The sequence below is a fragment of the Bufo bufo genome, chromosome 1 (genome assembly GCF_905171765.1).
Source record: "Bufo bufo chromosome 1, aBufBuf1.1, whole genome shotgun sequence".
Lineage (NCBI taxonomy): Eukaryota > Metazoa > Chordata > Amphibia > Anura > Bufonidae > Bufo > Bufo bufo.
Window position 1 is genome coordinate 527,198,256 of NC_053389.1, and position 20,093 is coordinate 527,218,348.

The following is a 20,093-nucleotide window of genomic DNA, read 5'->3' on the forward strand; positions in this document are numbered from 1 at the left end:
GGTCATTATGTGGATGTTTGGGTGTGTATGCGTCTCTGGCAAATTGCTAGTTATATTATAGGAAGGAGGTAAGACAGCAGATGCAATGTGATGCTCTGGACATTTCATGTCTGATCAGTGTATGTGGTAGAGTGCTCCAGCAGAATAACCTTGTGTGACAGCCTAGAGCTCCCCTACAGATATCACGGTTCATTGTTCCATGACATGAATCTAAATAAGTGAAGATTCAGGAACCCTGGTGTTAAAGCACAGGTGTTGTACAATATTGATACATGGCCTGGACAGTAGCGTATGCTATGGTAATAGGTTTAACAAAATAAAATACACAAGTACATTTCATAAAAACAAAATAAAATTTATTCAACAGCTAATTTTGGAAATGTTAAACAAAACATTACAATATTTCATTTCAGTGCAAACCACCTTGGAGTATAATAATTGTACCTAGTTTTATATATAATATTTTAAAAAGTTACCAGTTGTGATTATCAAAAAAGCTAATGACTACCTAATTAAGGTGCAGAAACATGTTAATAGTTTCGTGGAAACATACCCTGTTAGGAGAACTAGAACATAATAAATATACAGAAGATACCAAAATTGTTCTTAGACAAGTCGAGTGTTTCATTTAAAAAATCCTGAACTAAAAATCATTTAAAATGTATATCACAGAGTATTCACAAAGAAAGTGAAAACTGACTATATATATTCAGCAGTGAGTTCCAACTGAAGCAAATGTGGACATTTCACGACGTATAGTACTGAAAGGGGAAAGTTCTAGCTCGGTTGTATATTCATTGTCATTATCATCGCTGGTTGCAGTTGAGGACTTCTGAATGCATTCATCACAACAACAACAACAGCATTCCATGAAAGCTCGGCTAAATGGCTTGCAAAGGCAAAAAAGTAGGATAGGGGTAACACATGATTTAAAGAACAAAAGAAATTGACTGATCAGATGCAGAAGATCCAAGGTCTGCCTGGAGACACTAGTGGACATATAAGCTGTTACAATGTTACAGATATTTTCAGGGATTATGCAAAAACCATACAAAATTGTAAGGGCTACTACAGTACAGTTCATTTGGCTCTCAAGTTGAATCTGGCGTTTGTTACCTCTTGTACAGGCTTTCTCAGCTCTTCTGATTTTTCTTGCTGTCACCAAAGAACATGTTATTGTGAAAAGAGTAGGTAAACAAAAATAGCAACCAAAGTACCACCATAGTCTAGCGCCATCATAGGTAAGGGCTAAAACATAGATGGTATCAGGGAGATCTGTGGAAATCTTGACAACACAGCGCTCACTGAATGTGTTGACACCCAGTGCTGACTCATCATTGGTTAATTGCCGTAGGACAACTTCAGGCAATGCTAAAAGAAGAGCGCCCACCCATATAACAGCTAGCTTGGCAGTTGTTGATGTGCAATTCTCAATCATTTCATAATACATCTGTACGTTAGTGGCAGCACGGAAGCGGTCAATGCAAAGGGCACACAGTGTAAATGTAGATACTCCAAGCGAGGCCACCTGAAAAACAAGTAAATAAGTGTCAACATACAGTACAATCAACAGAGGGGACATTTTTTAGTATATCCAAATAGAACAAGAGCTGTAAGGGCTATAAGAAATGACAAAGGTTTCATGCTCAATCACCATATACCTATATGCTTGATTGTGGCTGATTTTGACATTAAAATAAAAAACTGTAAAGCTTAATTGCTAAAATGTAGTAAATTAAATTAATAATAATGTCTCGTATACACATAATGGCAAAGGTAATTACAAATGCATAATGTAAAAAAAATAAAAATTGGAAACATTCTGTAATTTACTACAGCACAGTCAATGAAAGGCAATCCAAAAATATGTCTATATGATTTGTCGCTGAGGAGCTCTACAGCCGATCTGGATGTTTTGTGAGGTTACAATTTTATCATGTATCAATGGATTTGACTTTGCTGAAGCCAATGTATAAAAAGATGGAGGCAGAAAGATGTACTGTAGGATCACTATGTGGGTAAGGCTACGAAAAAGAGATAGAATAAAGAGTAGTAATATGGGTAAGAAGTAACAGTTATAGTGTTATTACCCTACACAATGGATTCAGTTCAAGTTTAAAAAAAATTGTCAGTGAATCAAAGTATTCTTCTAAAATGTTACTATCTATAAGCACAGCCTAAGAAAAATTCAACTGGAAAATTACATTAGTCTGTAACAATGAGGAAAGGAAACGGTCCAAAAGAATATATTTAAAAATGTATAAAGAAACATTCAATGAGGAAGGTACTATCAAAGCATTCTACTGCATGTATCACTGACATAGTAAGCTTTGTATGGTGTATGTAACATGGAGTCCAATTATGTAATTTTGATAATCATACTCAATTGCATTTTGATGCTGTGCTCCCACACACTGGCAGTAAAATGCATAGAGAGGGATCCTTTTGGAACTCTGTTCGTTATGTGCATGCTTTTGGGAATCTTCTCAATGCATTTTATTGCTGTTTTGCAAGAGTATAGCATCAGAATGCTAATATGAATATAGAAACATAGAAACATAGAATGTGTTGGCAGATAAGAACCATTTGGCCCATCTAGTCTGCCCAATTTACTAAATACTATGGATAGCCCCTGGCTTTATCTTATATGAAGGATGGCCTTATGCCTATCCCATGCATGCTTAAACTCCTCCACTGTATTTGCAGCTGCCACTTCTGCAGGAAGGCTATTCCATGCATCCACTACTCTCTCAGTAAAGTAATACTTCCTGATATTACTTTTAAACCTTTGCCCCTCTAATTTAAAACTATGTCCTCTCGTAGCAGTTTTTCTTCTTTTAACCCCTTAAGGACACAGCCTTTTTACACCTTAGGACCAGGCCATTTTTTGCAAATCTGACCAGAGTCCCTTTAAGTGCTGATAACTTTAAAACGCTTTGACTTATCCAGGCCGTTCTGAGATTGTTTTTTCGTCACATATTGTACTTCATGACACTGGTAAAATGAAGTCAAAAAATTATTTTTTTTTGCACCAAAAAATACCTAATTTAACAAAAATTTGGAAAAATTTAGCAAATTTCAAAGTTTCAGTTTCTCTACTTCTGTAATACATAGTAATACCCCCAAAAATTGTGATGACTTTACATTCCCCATATGTCTACTTCATGTTAGAATTGTTTTGGGAATGATATTTTATTTTTTGGGGATGTTATAAGGCTTAGAAGTTTAGAAGCAAATCTTGAAATTTTTCAGAAATTTACAAAAACTAAATTTTTAGGGACCAGTTCAGGTCTGAAGTCACTTTGCGAGGCTTACATAATAGAAACCACCCAAAAATGACCCCATCTAAGAAACTACACCCCTCAAGGTATTCAAAACTGATTTTACATACGTCGTTAACCCTTTAGGTGTTGCACAAGAGTTATTGGCAAATGGGGATGAAATTTGAGAATTTCATTTTTTTGTCTAATTTTCCATTTTAACCCATTTTTTCCACTAACAAAGCAAGGGTTAACAGCCAAACAAGACTGTATCTTTATTGCCCTGACTCTGCCGTTTACAGAAACACCCCATATGTGGCCGTAAACTACTGTACGGCCACACAGCGGGGCGTAGAGGGAAAGGTGCGCCGTATGGTTTTTGGAAGGCAGATTTTTATGGACTGGTTTATTTACACCATGTCCCATTTGAAGCCCCCCTGATGCACCCCTAGAGGAGAAACTCCCTAAAAGTGACCCCATCTAAGAAACTACACCCCTCAAGGTATTCAAAACTGATTTTACATACGTCGTTAACCCTTTAGGTGTTGCACAAGAGTTATTGGCAAATGGTGATGAAATTTGAGAATTTCATTTTTTTGCCTAATTTTCCATTTTAACACATTTTTTCCACTAACAAAGCAAGAGTTAACAGCCAAACAAGAATGTATCTTTATTGCCCTGACTCTGCTGTTTACAGAAACACCCCATATGTGGCCGTAAACTACTGTACGGGCACACAGTAGGGCGTAGAGTGAAAGGTGCGCCGTTTGGTTTTTGGAGGGCTGATTTTGCTGGACTGTTTTTTTGGCACCATGTCCCATTTGAAGCCCCCCTGATGCACCCCTAGATTATAAACTCCATAAAAGTGACCCCATCTAAGAAACTACACCCCTCAAGGTATTCAAAACTGATTTTACAAACTTTGTTAACCCTTTAGGTGTTGCACAAGATTTAATGGAAAATAGAGATACAATTTCAAAATTTCACTTTTTTGGCAGATTTTCCATTTTAATATTTTTTTTCCAGTTACAAAGCAAGGGTCAACAGCCAAACCAAACTCAATATTTATGGCCCTAATTCTGTAGTTTACAGAAACACCCCATATGTGGTTGTAAACTGCTGTACGGGCACACGGCAGGGCGCAGAAGGAAAGGAATGCCATACGGTTTTTGGAAGGCAGATTTTGCTGGACTGGTTTTTTGACACCATGTCCCATTTGAAGCCCCCCTGATGCAACCCTAGAGTAGAAACTCCAAAAAAGTGACCCCATTTTAGAAACTACGGGATAGGGTGGCAGTTTTGTTGGTACTAGTTTAGGGTACATATGATTTTTGGTTGCTCTATATTACACTTTTTGTGCGGCAAGGTAACAAGAAATAGCTTTTTTGGCACCGTTTTTTTTTTTGTTATTTACAACATTCATCTGACAGGTTAGATCATGTGGTAATTTTATAGAGCAGGTTGTCACGGACGCGGCGATACCTAATATGTATACAATTTTTTTTATTTATGTAAGTTTTACACAATGATTTCATTTTTAAAACCCAAAAAATGTTTTAGTGTCTCCATAGTCTAAGAGCCATAGTTTTTTCAGTTTTTGGGCGATTATCTTAAGTAGGGTCTCATTTTTTGCGGGATGAGATGACGGTTTGATTGGCATCTATTTTGGGGTGCATATGACTTTTTGATTGCTTGCTATTACACTTTTTGTGACGTAAGATGACAAAAAATGGCTTTTTTTACACCGTTTTTATTTTTATTTTTTTACGGTGGTCATCTGAGGGGTTAGATAATGTGATATTTTTATAGAGCCGGGCGATACGGACGCGGCGATACCTAATATGTATACTTTTTTTTTATTTATGTGAGTTTTACACAATGATTTCATTTTTGAAACAAAAAAAATCATGTTTTAGTGTTTCCATAGTCTAAGAGCCATAGCTTTTTCAGTTTTTGGGCGATTATCTTCGGTAGGGTATGATTTTTGCGGGATGAGATGACGGTTTGATTGTTACAATTTTGGCGTACATGCGACTTTTTTGATCACTTTTATTACCTTTTTTGGGAAGTAAGGTGGGCAAAATTTCAATTTCATCATAGTTTTTTATTTTTTATTTTTATGGTGTTCACCGTTCGGGTAAAGTAACATGACCGTTTTATAGATCAGGTCGTTACGGACGCGGCGATACCAAACATGTGTAGGGAATTTTATTTTTTTCATTTTTTATCAGTGATAAATGTGTTTTTTGATTTTTACTTTTTTTTCACTTTTATTCACTTTTTTTTGACCCAGACCCACTTGGTTCTTGAAGATCCAGTGGGTCTGATGTCTGTATAATACAGTACAGAACAATATATATTGTTCTGTACTGTATTTTACTTACACTGAACAGATCTATGCTTTCAGCACAGATCTGTTCAGCACCATGGACAGCAGGACGCCTGAGAGGCGTCCTGTTGCCATGGGAACCTTCCCCGTCTGCTCAGAACTTCGCAGACGGGGAAGGGTAAGGAGGGGATCTCTCGGGGGGCTCTCTGGGGGCTCTCTCCCTCCCCATCGGGGGGCTGCAAAGGCACAGCAGCCCCCCGATGGGAGAGGGAGGGAGCTCCCTGCGCTGTTAACCTTTTCCATACAGCGGTCCGTACGGACCGCTGTATGGAAAGGGTTAAACGGCTGACATCGCATCGCAGATGTCAGCCGTTTATACCAGGGTGCCAGCAATGTGCTGGCACCCTGGTATCCCCACTAGAAGCCAACGATTATACAAGGGGAGGCGGGCGGGGGATCGCGATCCCGCCTGCCGCACCGCCCGCCTCCCGCACCGCCCACACCGCCCGCAACCCTCCCCCTGCACCTCCCGCCACCATAAAAATCATTCGGGGGTGCAGGGGGGGGTGAATAAAACTTTTTTTAGACATATAAAGTTTCTGATCCCCGCGGTCAGGGACCGCAGCAAACAGAAATCGCAGCAAACCGCAGGTCTGAATTGACCTGCGGTTTGCCGCAATCGCCGACATGGGGGGGTCACGTGACCCCCCCGCGCATTTAGCCTAGGTGCCTGCTCAATGATTTGAGCAGGCACCGGGTTCCGATCACTGCCAGCCGCACGGCAGTGATCGGAAATACATAGGACGTACCTGTACGCCCTGTGTCCTTAAGTACCAGGGCACAAGGGCGTACCTGTACGCCCTATGTCCTTAAGAGGTTAAATATTCTTTCCTCTTTTACCTTGTTGATTCCCTTTATGTATTTAAAAGTTTCTATCATATCCCCTCTGTCTCGTCTTTCTTCCAAGCTATACATGTTAAGGTCCTTTAATCTTTCCTGGTAAGTTTTATCCTGCAATCCATGTACCAGTTTAGTAGCTTCTCTGAACTCTCTCCAAAGTATCAATATCCTTCTGGAGATATGGTCTCCAGTACTGAGCACAATACTCCAAATGAGGTCTCACTAGTGCTCTGTAGAGCGGCATGAGCACCTCCCTCTTTCTACTGGTAATTCCTCTTGCTATACACCCAAGCATTCTGCTAGCATTTCCTGCTGCTCTGTGACATTGTCTGCCTACCTTTAAGTCTTCTGAAATAATGATCCCTAAATCCCTTTCCTCAGATACTGAGGTTAGGACTGTATCACTGATTTTATATTCTGCTCTTGGGTTTTTACGTCCCAGGTGCATTATCTTGCACTTATCAACATTAAATTTTAGTTGCCAGATTTTTGACCATTCCTCTAGTTTTCCTAAGTCCTTTTCCATTTGGTGTATTCCTCCAGGAACATCAACCCTGTTACAAATCTTTGTGTCATCAGCAAAAAGACACACCCTACCATTGAGGCCTTCTGCAATTTTGCTGACAAAAGATATTAAACAATATGGGTCCCAGAACAGATCCCTGAGGTACCCCACTGGTAACAAGACCTTGGTCTGAATATACTCCATTGACTACAACCCTCTGTTGCCTGTCCCTCAGCCACTGCCTAATCCATTCAACAATATGGGAGTCCAAGCCCAATGACTGCACTTTATTGATAAGCCTTCTATGTGGGACAGTATCAAAAGCCTTACTAAAGTCTAGATAAGCGATGTCTACTGCACCTCCTCCATCTATTATTTTAGTCACCCAATCAAAAAAATCAATAAGATTAGTTTGACATGATCTCCCTGAAGTAAACCCATGCTGTTTTTCATCTTTCAATCCATGGGATTTTAGATGTTCCACAATCCTCTCCTTAAGTATGGTTTCCATTAATTTCCCCACTATTGATGTCAGGCTTACTGGCCTATAGTTGCCCGATTCCTCCCTACTACCTTTCTTGTGAATGGGCACAACATTTGCTAATTTCCAATCTTCTGGGACGACTCCTGTTGCCAGTGATTGGTTAAATAAATCTGTTAATGGTTTTGCTAGTTCACCGCCGAGCTCTTTTAATAGCTTCGGGTGTATCCCATCAGGCCCCTGTGACTTATTTGTATTAATTTTAGACAGTTGACTTAGAACCTCTTCCTCTGTAAAGACACATGCGTCAAAAGATTCATTAGTCTTCTTTCCCAACTGAGGTCCTTCTCCTTCATTTTCCTTTGTAAAAACTGAACAGAAGTATTCATTGAGGCAGTCAGCTAGTTCTTTATCTTCTTCCATATACCTTCCTTCTTTAGTTTTTAATTTGGTAATTCCTTGTTTTAGTTTCCTTTTTTCATTTATGTATCTGAAGAATGCCTTATCGCCTTTTTTCCCTGACTGAGCTAATTTCTCTTCTGCCTGTGCTTTAGAAGCTCTTATAACTTGTTTGGCCTCTCTCTGCCTAATCTTATAAATTTGTCTGTCATCCTCGTTTTTTTTTTTATTTATAATTCCTAAATGCTATCTTTTTGTTTTTAATGATTTTGGCCACTTCTGCTGAGTACCACAGTGGTTTCTTCATTTTTTTGCTTTTACTGACAAGCCTAATGCAATCTTCTGTTGCCTTCAATAGTGCCACTTTTAAGTAGTCCCATTTCTCCTGGACTCCAATGAAACTGTTCCAGTCTGATAGGGACTTGTATACCACTAATCTAATTTTAGAAAAGTCATTTTTTCTAAAATCTAAAACTTTTGTTTTTGTGTGGTGTGACTCAGTCACTGTACTTATAGTAAACCACACTGACTGGTGATCACTAGAACCCAAGCTTTCCCCTACAGTAATATCAGATACCAAATTCCCATTTGTGAATACTAAATCTAAAATGGCCTCCTTCCGGGTTGGCTCCTCCACTACTTGCTGTAGAGATAATCCCAGTAGGGAATTTAGAATATCTGTACTCTTGGCAGAGTTAGCTATTTTGGTTTTCCAGTTTACATCTGGAAGATTGAAGTCTCCCATAATGATAACTTCCCCCTTCAATGTCATTTTAGCTATTTCCTCAACTAGTAGATCATCTAATTCTTTGACTTGGGTAGGTGGTCTATATATAACACCTACACGAGTTACCTTATGATTATCAAGCTGCAAGGTAACCCAAACTGACTCTAAATTGTTCTCGCTAACTTGTATCAAATTCGATTTTATGCTATCTTTCACATACAGGGCCACCCCTCCCCCCTTCTTGCCTTCTCTGTCTTTCCTGTATAGAGAGAACCCTGGTATTGATATATCCCAGTCATTACTCCCCTTGAACCACGTCTCAGTAACAGCCACTACATCTATATTCTCAGATGCCATTATAGCCTCAAGCTCATTGATCTTATTCCCTAGACTGCGAGCATTTGTAGACAAGACTCTGAGCTTGTCATTTCTTAACCTTTGTGCTACTGGCCTCTTCTGACATTGTTCCGGGGGGCAGTTGGACTGCTGGATTATCACTCTTTTGCCCCCCTTTCCTAGTTTAAATGCTTCTTAGCAAATACTTGGAACTGTTCACCGAGGACATTCGTTCCCTTGAGAGAAAGATGCAAACCATCTTTCTTGTACAGTTCTTTTCCATTCCAACAAGAGCTATCATGAGACACAAAGCCAAACCCTTGGTTCAGACACCATTCACCAAGCCATACATTGAATTCCTTAATGCGCATCTTCCTGTCATGCTGAAGGTTATGCACAGGCAAAACTGCAGAGAATGAAACAGTTGATGCAACCTGCCGTATATCCTTTCCAAGTGTATGAAAAGCTTCTTTCACCTTTGGAACCTCATTGCTAGCCAGATCGTTTGTCCCAAGATGGACAATAACATCCACTTCCCTTTCCTGCTTTGCTTGCCTAACTATATTTAGGATCCGTCGTCTATCCCTGCTAGCGGTAGCACCAGGGAGACATCTCACAACACCATTCTCCTCAAACTTCACACCTCTTATGATGGAATCGCCCACCAACAGCTGCTTACTATCAATCCTCACCTTCTCCTTTTTGTCTTTGGCTGCAGTCTTGCATACTTTAGGCATGGGAGATGATTGTTTCTCACCCACTGTGCTTGAGCCATCCTCCATGTTGCTCTTGCACTCTGAAAGTGCTGCGAATGAATTATGGAGAGCCACAGACTGTGGGACATGCCTTCTATCCACAACTCTCAGTCTACCTGAACCTACAGTAACCCATCTTCCATTTCTAGGGGGCCTCTGTGGCAGTGGCATTGCAATGTTCTCAGCCTGAGTTTGTTTAGTGGTTAATTTCCAAATCTCATATTTCAAAAAGGTAATTTCCTGCTGCATTATGGAGAGCTGTCTACAGATCAGACAGTATCCAAACCTTTGAAGAGTGGAACCTGAAATAAAAGCACAACAATTCCTGCACAGAACCAGATCTGCCATTGTAGAGAGGGGAAAGATTTTAAACAAAAAAATCTTACTTGTTTAGATTGTATCCACCTCCAGATTACCTCCTGAGTATCTCCTGAATATATCCACTGCACTTCTACAGCAGCACTTGAACTAGCAGCCTTGGAAAAGCAGCAAGCTAAAATTACATAGCTGGAGTCTTGTTTTGGGGGGTGAGTTGACAGATACATTTAATGACAGAGGTTGTGCCATACAGAATATAAAATAAGCTGAGCTGGCAAAAGCTGGGCATATGAATCGGATAAATGTCAGCTGAACCGAGTAATTCTGGCTGAACCTGCCTCCTGACTCTGCCCTGAAGACAGATTTTGGCTGAGATAAGAATGGAGCAACTATATTTCAATTACCAGATATTTTAGTTCTCAGGGGGTAATAAGCTTGGGTCAGAGGTATCAGTCCGTAGCATTTTCTCCTTTCCCTGTTAGGGATACATCCATTGCTGACTGTGCATGTCTATTACTGGGTCAGGTGAGATAGCTTTGGGCCAGCAGCTATCTAATATATATATGGCCAGCTTAAGTGTTTCCTACATACTCAAGATGGTATAAGCTGATGCCATTGATAAGTGGTAACACTATATCAGCAACAATTAAAATTAAAGGGGTATTCAAGTTATGTAAAGATATCACCCGTCTCCATTTATTTATGTGGGAGTTCCTGAGATAGCCAAGTACATCTTTGCTGCTCCTTTCATTTAAGGGGGCCTTCACGAAGTACAGAGGCCCCATTTTAGTGAGCAGTGTGGGTCCACGTGGTAGGACCCACGTGGTTTTAACAGTTATTCCCTATCCTGTGAATAAAGGATAACGTTACATAACCAGAATACTTTTTTAATGGATATAAGGTTGATAAAACCTATGTCAGAGGAATGTGAGCCTCAGAAGTTTGTGGACACCAACAGGTTTAGGATACAAAATTTGGATTCAAGGGATCCATTACTACAGGGAGTGCAGAATTATTAGGCAAGTTGTATTTTTGAGGATTAATTTTATTATTGAACAACAACCATGTTCTCAATGAACCCAAAAAAACTCATTAATATCAAAGCTGAATATTTTTGGAAGTAGTTTTTAGTTTTAGCTATTTTAGGGGGATATCTGTGTGTGCAGGTGACTATTACTGTGCATAATTATTAGGCAACTTAACAAAAAACAAATATATACCCTTTTCAATTATTTATTTTTACCAGTGAAACCAATATAACATCTCAACATTCACAAATATACATTTCTGACATTCAAAAACAAAACAAAAACAAATCAGTGACCAATATAGCCACCTTTCTTTGCAAGGACACTCAAAAGCCTGCCATCCATGGATTCTGTCAGTGTTTTGATCTGTTCACCATCAACATTGCGTGCAGCAGCAACCACAGCCTCCCAGACACTGTTCAGAGAGGTGTACTGTTTTCCCTCCTTGTAAATCTCACATTTGATGATGGACCACAGGTTCTCAATGGCGTTCAGATCAGGTGAACAAGGAGGCCATGTCATTAGATTTTCTTCTTTTATACCCTTTCTTGCCAGCCACGCTGTGGAGTACTTGGACGCGTGTGATGGAGCATTGTCCTGCATGAAAATCATGTTTTTCTTGAAGGATGCAGACTTCTTCCTGTACCACTGCTTGAAGAAGGTGTCTTCCAGAAACTGGCAGTAGGACTGGGAGTTGAGCTTGACTCCATCCTCAACCCGAAAAGGCCCCACAAGCTCATCTTTGATGATACCAGCCCAAACCAGTACTCCACCTCCACCTTGCTGGCGTCTGAGTCGGACTGGAGCTCTCTGCCCTTTACCAATCCAGCCACGGGCCCATCCATCTGGCCCATCAAGACTCACTCTCATTTCATCAGTCCATAAAACCTTAGAAAAATCAGTCTTGAGATATTTCTTGGCCCAGTCTTGACGTTTCAGCTTGTGTGTCTTGTTCAGTGGTGGTCGTCTTTCAGCCTTTCATACCTTGGCCATGTCTCTGAGTATTGCACACCTTGTGCTTTTGGGCACTCCAGTGATGTTGCAGCTCTGAAATATGGCCAAACTGGTGGCAAGTGGCATCTTGGCAGCTGCACGCTTGACTTTTCTCAGTTCATGGGCAGTTATTTTGCGCCTTGGTTTTTCCACACGCTTCTTGCGACCCTGTTGACCATTTTGAATGAAACGCTTGATTGTTCAATGATCATGCTTCAGAAGCTTTGCAATTTTAAGAGTGCTGCATCCCTCTGCAAGATATCTCACTATTTTTGACTTTTCTGAGCCTGTCAAGTCCTTCTTTTGACCCATTTTGCCAAAGGAAAGGAAGTTGCCTAATAATTATGCACACCTAATATAGGGTGTTGATGTCATTAGACCACACCCCTTCTCATTACAGAGATGCACATCATCTAATATGCTTAATTGGTAGTAGGCTTTCGAGCCTATACAGCTTGGAGTAAGACAACATGCATAAAGAGGATGATGTGGTCAAAATACTCATTTGCCTAATAATTCTGCACGCAGTGTATATTAGAGCAATATTCGGATTAGTGATCAGTAGATATTCTAACATGGGTATAGTAGGACCGATGAACCATCATAGAATAATTTTGTAACTCTCCTGAATATAATAATTAGTATTGCATAACATTAGATCAGGTAACTGCAGTTTAGGCAATTACCTAGTACAGTGATGGCTAACCTCCGGCACTCCAGTTGTGGTGAAACTACGACTCCAAGCATGCTCCATTCATTTCTAAGGAGTTCTGAGAACAGCCAAACAAGCGTACATCTTGGGAGTTGTAGTTTTACCACAGCTGGAGTGCCGGAGGTTAGCCATCACAGACCTAGTATATTCGGAAAGCTTCCTTTTAGGAAAAATGCCAAACAATCAAATATTCTAAAAAGCAGAAATGAAGAGGGCAATACATCCCATTGTAACATCACTGTTTTATGCACCATATAATCAGCCGCCATTGTTCAAATGGGAAAGCTTCCATGGAGACAAGCTTTCCTTCCCTCCACACTTCGTCTGGCATCACAATTCCTGTCCTAATTAATGTTTATAACCAACTAACACTGTAAATATTAACAAGATAATGAATGCACTGTAAATTATTCTGCTACTATCGTGTGAGACGGTGAGTTTGTGTTTTGAAAGTGCCCCCAGTTCTAGCAGCTTTATGTATGATGTGTAAAGTATAGAAGAGGGGCTACAGTACATCCAGAAGAATTTATATTCATTGAGCATGATTGTTAATGACCATACAGTACAGGTGAAACTCGAAAAATTAGAATTTCGTGCAAAGTTACTTTATTTCAGTAATTCAACTTAAAAGGTGAAACTAATATATGAGATAGACTCATCATATGCAAAGCGAGATATTTCAAGCCTTTATTTGTTATAATTTGGATGATTATGGCTTATAGTTTATGAAACCCCAAAGTCTCAATTTTGAGGTACCCTTTGCTCAGGGGGTATGGATTAATTAGTTGACTGGAGTGTGACACTTTGAGCCTAGAATATTGAACTTTTTGACAAAATTCTCATTTTAAGCTGCATTAATGCAATTCCTTTTAATTTGCATTACTGAAATAAATGGACTTTTGCACGATATTCAAATTTTTCGAGTTTCACCTGTATATGGAATATAGTACCGCAATTTCGAAAAAAGTTTAGACACTGTGTAAAATGTAAATATATGTAAATAAAAACGGAAAGCAATGATCTGCAAATTTCAAAGACTCCTATTTTATTCACAATAGAGGGCAGGACACACATCAGATGTTCAGACATTTTACCCTTTCATGAAAAAAATTAACTCACTTAGAACTTGATGGCAGCAACACATATCAAGAAAGTTGGGACAGGGCGACAAAATGCTGGAAAAGTAAATGGTACTAATAAAAAAACAGCTGGTGGAGCAAATTGCTACAAAGTCATATGACTGAGTATAAAAAAGCAAAGTCTCTCATAAGCAAAGATAAGCAGAGGTTCACCAATCTGCAAAAAAAAAAAATGTGCCTGAAATTTGTGGAACAATTTCAGAAAAATGTTCCTCCAAGTAAAATTGCCATGACTATGAATATTCTAGCATCTACAATACATAATATCATCAAAAGATTCAGAGAATCTGAAGAAATTCATGTGCACAAGAGACAAGGCTGATGGTTATCATTGGATGCTTGTGATCTACAGGCCCTCAGGCAGCAATGCATTAAATACAGCCATGATTTTGTACTGGAAATCACCATGGGCTCAGGAACATCATTGTCTGTGAACACAGTTTGCGATGCAATCCGCAAATACACATTAAAGCTGTATCATGCAAAAAAGAAGCCATATGTCAACACGATCCAGAAATACCACCGTCTTCTCTGGGCCAAAGCTTATTTAAATTTGAATGAGTCAAAATGGAAAACTGTTCTGATAGATAAATAAAAATTGGAAATTATTTTTGGAAACCATGGAAGTGTCCTTTAGATTCAAGGAGAGGGACAATCCACCTTGTTATCTGCACACAGTTCAAAAGCTTGCATCTCTGATGGTATGGTGTTGCATTAGTGCTTATGGCATGAGTGGCTTACATATCTGGAAAGGCACTATCAATGCTGAACAGTAGATATAGGTTTTAGAACAACATATGCTCCCATCCGGATGTCTCTTTCAGGGAAGGTCTTGCATATTTCAATAAAATAATGCTAAACCACATACTGCATCCATCACGACACTTTCACCAATAGAAAACATTTGCTGCATCATGTAATGACAAATTCTAGCAAAGAAGGCCCAGAACTTGTTCCCCTCTAAAACTCCAGCAATTGGTCTCCTAACAACATGCCAGAAGTTCACAAATTGTTCTTAAAAGAGAGGATGCTACACGATGGTAGACATGACCATGTCCCAACTTTTTTGAGATGCGTTCCTGCCGTCAAGATCTAAATGAGTTTTTTTTTTTTCCATAAAATAGTAAAATGTTTCACTTTCAGCATCTGACACGCATTCTATGATTTATTGTGAATAAAATATGGGTTTATAAAATCTGCATTATGTTTGTATTTACATTTCCCACAGAGTCCCAACTTTTTGGGAATTAGGGTTGTATAAGGTGTCATTATTAGAAAATTGCACATACTGTACATGCTGCTATATGTGCAGGAGTAATTAAGGAATGGGTGCTGTGAATAAGTCAAACCATGGTAGCAGCAGAACACAATTCTGACACCTGTAGTATGGGTAACTGGCTGATAGGGGCAAGTCATTTTTTACACTAGCTTTGTTAGTAATGGGAGAAATTTTGGTCATAGCTTATTATCAAGAAGCAGCTGCTTCAATTTCTATGTCTATATCTTAAACCTGCAAGTTTTGCCACATCTAACTTACTATGCCACATATAGGGTAGATCCATGCAATCATAGCAGGCATCTCACTGTTAAAACACCTCTGTATGCATCACATTGGGGCAAGAAGAGCCAATTGGAGTGAGCTGAAATTCTCAAGTTTATGTACTGGTCTAGTGGTGCTTCTCTACAGTGCAGTACTACATGTACTATACTTCTCTCTACCAGTCCTACATTTACTGTACTGGTCCACTTTTGTGCAGTTCACTGAAGAGGTTTAATATAGAAAGTAATTTACAGTAGCTATTTCTAACTCACATTCATTTATTTAACTTTGTAGAGATAGTGAATATATAAGGCGGCTCAACTGTTCAATTGAATGGTAGAGGTGCTTATCTGCTGGTTTGACTCACCTGGGAAAGGTGACCACTCCACCGCATCTTTTGGGAAAGTGTAATATAATAGACATCATATAGATGTACTACAAGATATATGGCTAATACAGCCATATTCATCAATATAATTTTTTCTATTTTACCCATTTTTCTATTTCTATTTTTAATCGTTTTTAATTCTACACGAATCTCTATCACCATGGACTTGACCAATTAAGCTTTTTCACCAAGTCTGGTACCAGCTACTATATATTACACACCACATTTCTTTATCTACCCATCCGGAACACACATCTAGTGTCCGGTGGTCTCAGAAACTTACTTCCAATTTTATCTTCACTCTCACATTTTTATCCAACCCCAAATACGAGTGTGCCTGCTACTTTCTCTATAAAATATTTATTTTACTTGCTTATATGACACCAACATATTCCGCAGCACTTTACAGATTATTATATGTAAACAACTGCAATGTCCGGTACGGACTAAAAGGATCTTGTACACATTAGTGTATTGATTGCTGAACCTGCCAAGAATGACGGGTTCGGCAGACAGTCTAATGTGTATGGGGAACTCTCGACTTTCCCTCGATAGATGATGTTGGGGGAGAGAAGGATCAGGCAAAATGAGTACTTTTGCTTGATCCTCTTGTTCTCCCAGGAAATAAGCCACTGGAATTGTCTGGCAGCGGCTTTGTCCACTCCTCCCATTGATAACACATGCATGCTTGGCTTAAACAAATGTGCATGTGGGATTCAGTAGGGAGTCGGGAAATACATCAGCCAAGTGATCTTAGGACCGACAGCTATTAAATGTGTATGGCTAGCTTAAAATGTGTATGGCCTTGTCTGCGAAATTACCATTCACCAGATGATTGTTTGTTCAACTGCTGTTCAATCATCAACCAACCTCTATCTATTATGTATGGACACCGTAAGAGCTTGCTTTATCTATATTAGTTATCTGCTTATTTTTCTTTAATCTTTGGTGGAGAGTTTTTTTTTTTTTACTTTTGGCTGGTATTTTGGTATTTCTGAACCAAGTTCCCTAAATTGTTATGGCCTCCAGTTACAGTATTTTTTTTATTAAATACGTACTCCCATAAAATGTTTACTCTCAGGTCCGTTAGAAAGGTAAAGATGTAAATTGTGGTGGAGAGAATATTTTTACCAATGCTTGTAGTTGCTAGATGTCCACTTCCTTCTAGTGCACCACTGTGTCACTGACATACTCATTCTCCAACTGACACAGCAACTTATGTGTGGACAGGATGTGAGTTTCTCTATTCACTGCTAGGAAACCCTTGGTTCAGTCTCAATGACTAGAGAATCTGACTTCCTGTCCACAAATAAGACAGTTGGAGAGTCAGAGTACCAGTCACATGACACAGCTGAGCAACAGACCTAGATCAACTACAGCCATCAAGAACATTTCTAATGGACTAGAGAATAAACATTTTTTGTGGTAGTATGAGGAGAGAAAGAATAAACAGCGACACTCACCAAATTCCAAAATCTTTATTCTTTATTTACTCTTTATTCTTTCTTCAAAAGCCTAACAAGTTGACTCGAATGTGGATAACATAACAGGCAATGGCCTGCTCTTTGTCAGGCCTTACCCATGTCCTAGGCTGCTTGTTTGGCTTTTAATGTGCGGGATTTTGGAATTTGGTAAGTGCCGCTGTTTATTCTCTCCCTCATTATACTAGACATTTGCTTTGGGACTACTTGACTGAGCACCACCATACTGTACTGGCTCCAGTGCATTGTTTTTGTGGTATACATGGCCGTGCTGACCCTTTCTTGTTTATATTGGTTATTTCATTTTTGTGGGAGTGCTTCTTTAAGTTAGAATGGTTGTCCCGGAGCAAATTAATATTGTAACTTACGGGTAGCACTGTACATTCTCCCATTATAAATGCAATTCTTTTATACATAAAACAAACATTTGCTTTAAAATATGAAATTTCATACAACTTTGATATGTCATATTGAAATGTCAGAAGTTTTGGTGCTGAGTTCTCCACCAAATGCTATAACGAAAGGGCAGAAGCTTTCAGTTGACTGTTAGCTGATTGGATTTTAGCCGATCACAGCCAAAGGAGCTTCTGCCCTTTTGTCTCTTCAGCTGGGATCCCACCAATCAAAACTTCTGATCTCTGATGTTTACTTATTTCAAGCATATTCTATCATGAGCTGGTGACACAAGCTGGTCACTTTTTTCTTGATCAATAAAGAGAAATAAAGAACATGCTTATGGTTAAAATATACAAACTGCCTTCCGACTATTGCAATCTGTAATCTTTGATCCATAAAGTGTACATATGCCAAATTGCAATTTGCAATATTGTATAATACTACAGAGAAGTGGTGCACTATTTTATGCTTTTTGTACATTACTGCAAAGAAATTCAGTAAGCTTGTTCTTTATATAGACGGTTGGTTTGTATGTTTGACATCGAATTTAGATCAATACAAGACATTCTCACAGCTAGAAATAGAAGAAACAGGATCCAGCATGTAAATACAATCCAAAAATGTATTCAGGTAAATCCATAAAAAAAACATATCCCCTCCTCTACATCGCAGACATGTTTCAACCAACTTTAGTGGTCTTAATCGTAGCATACAAACACCAAGGGAAGGCCCATATTTTTAAAGGCTGACCACCTAAATAATCTAATAATGTGTGTGAATACCTTACTAGGCTGAAGGGTCATATAGTTGGAAACAAAATTTGAAGTGGATTGGTAAAACAATGAAACTAGAGACACAGATTGCAACATTGAGCATATTACCATAACCCAAATATATTGCATATACTGTATATATGTATGTTTTTCCACTAAACTATATTTTGTATATATATTATTAATATATGTTAATGATCCAGGAGGTGAAATTTAATATTTCCTCCTCTGGGGGTGGTTTTACTAACTTAATAGCATTTACTCTGCAAGAGTCCAGATTTCCTCTATGGCACTCTTTGAAATGCCTGTAGGCCCCAGAAATATTATGATTATCATTCTCAGAGATACCATTAAGATGTTCCAGGAACCACATTGTCTATGCATACTACCCACATATGATTTGCCGCATAATGTGCATAAAATTAGATAAACAACTGATTCTGTATTATACTTAATGTAATTCTTTATGCAAAATGTGATTGTATGATATTTTTATAGGATTGACATACATACAAGTTCTGCACGGATGTGAGCCACATTTTTGGAATTTATTTAGTCGATGGATCCTATTTCTTCTATTCCTGGATTACCTGGGCATGAGCATGCTGTTGATCCTTGCTGTGGTCTTGATTTCTGACTCAAGTATGTGCGCTGGACTTTTATTTATGAATATTCTGAAATACACTATGTACAGGTGAAACTCGAACAATTAGAATATTGTGCAAAAGTCCATTTATTTTAGTAATGCAAATCAAAAGGAATTGCATTAATGCAGCTTAAAATTAGAATTTTGTGAAAAGGTTCAATATTCTAGGCTCAAAGTGTCACACTCTAGTCAACTAATTAATCCATATCCCCTGAGCAAAGGGTACCATATGAAGGCTTGAAATATCTCGCTTTGCATGTAATGAGTCTATCTCATGTGTTAGTTTCACCTTTTAAGTTGCATTACTGAAATAAATGAACTTTGCACGATATTATAATTTTTAGAGTTTCACCTGTAGGTAAGCCTCAAATAAAAATGACTAGCCTAGACACAACAATCGCCTACACTGAATAAGGCCTCATGCACACGACCACAATTGGGATCCATGTCCGATCCGCATTCTTTGCAGGTCGGGTGCTCTTCTTATTCATTTCTATGAGGTCGGCAAAAAGAAATGGGGCACACAGATGTCATCTGTGCATCTGTTCCGCAAATGATAGAACATGTCCTATTCTTGTCTGTTTTACAGACAAGAATAGCCATTTCTATTGATGGAAGTGAATTGCGGAATGCCCATGGATGATATCGATATTTTGTGGACCACACTATGGATGCTGTCATGTTCATGAGGCCTAAACCTCAAAGTGTTTGTTGTTCATTTACTATGGTAAGGCCTGATTCACACATCAATGTTTTGGTCTGTGATTTCTATTAGTCATTTTGAGACAAAACCAAGTGCGGGTCAAAAACACAGAACAGGCACAAATCTTTTCATTACCTAATCTATGTGTAGGATCCGCTTCTGGTTTTAGCTCACAATCTCTGATGTAAATCACTGAGCAAACACTAACACGTGAAAGCGGCCTAATTCTGTCTGCATACATATGGTATATGTAAGTGAAAACAAGTATGGATGTGTAGTTTACA

General features: G+C 38.9%; 1 protein-coding gene across 1 annotated transcript in view; it reads right to left on the minus strand.

The window, feature by feature from the left end:
* Positions 1-418: 418 nt before the first annotated feature.
* The window catches only part of GPR37 (G protein-coupled receptor 37), a 60,880-nt gene continuing 41,205 nt past the window's right edge, over positions 419-20,093 (minus strand). Inside the window, exon 2 of the mRNA XM_040411891.1 lies at positions 419-1,528. Coding sequence (XP_040267825.1) covers positions 710-1,528 — 819 coding nt within the window. The 3' untranslated portion in view covers positions 419-709. The remainder of the gene's footprint in view (positions 1,529-20,093) is intronic.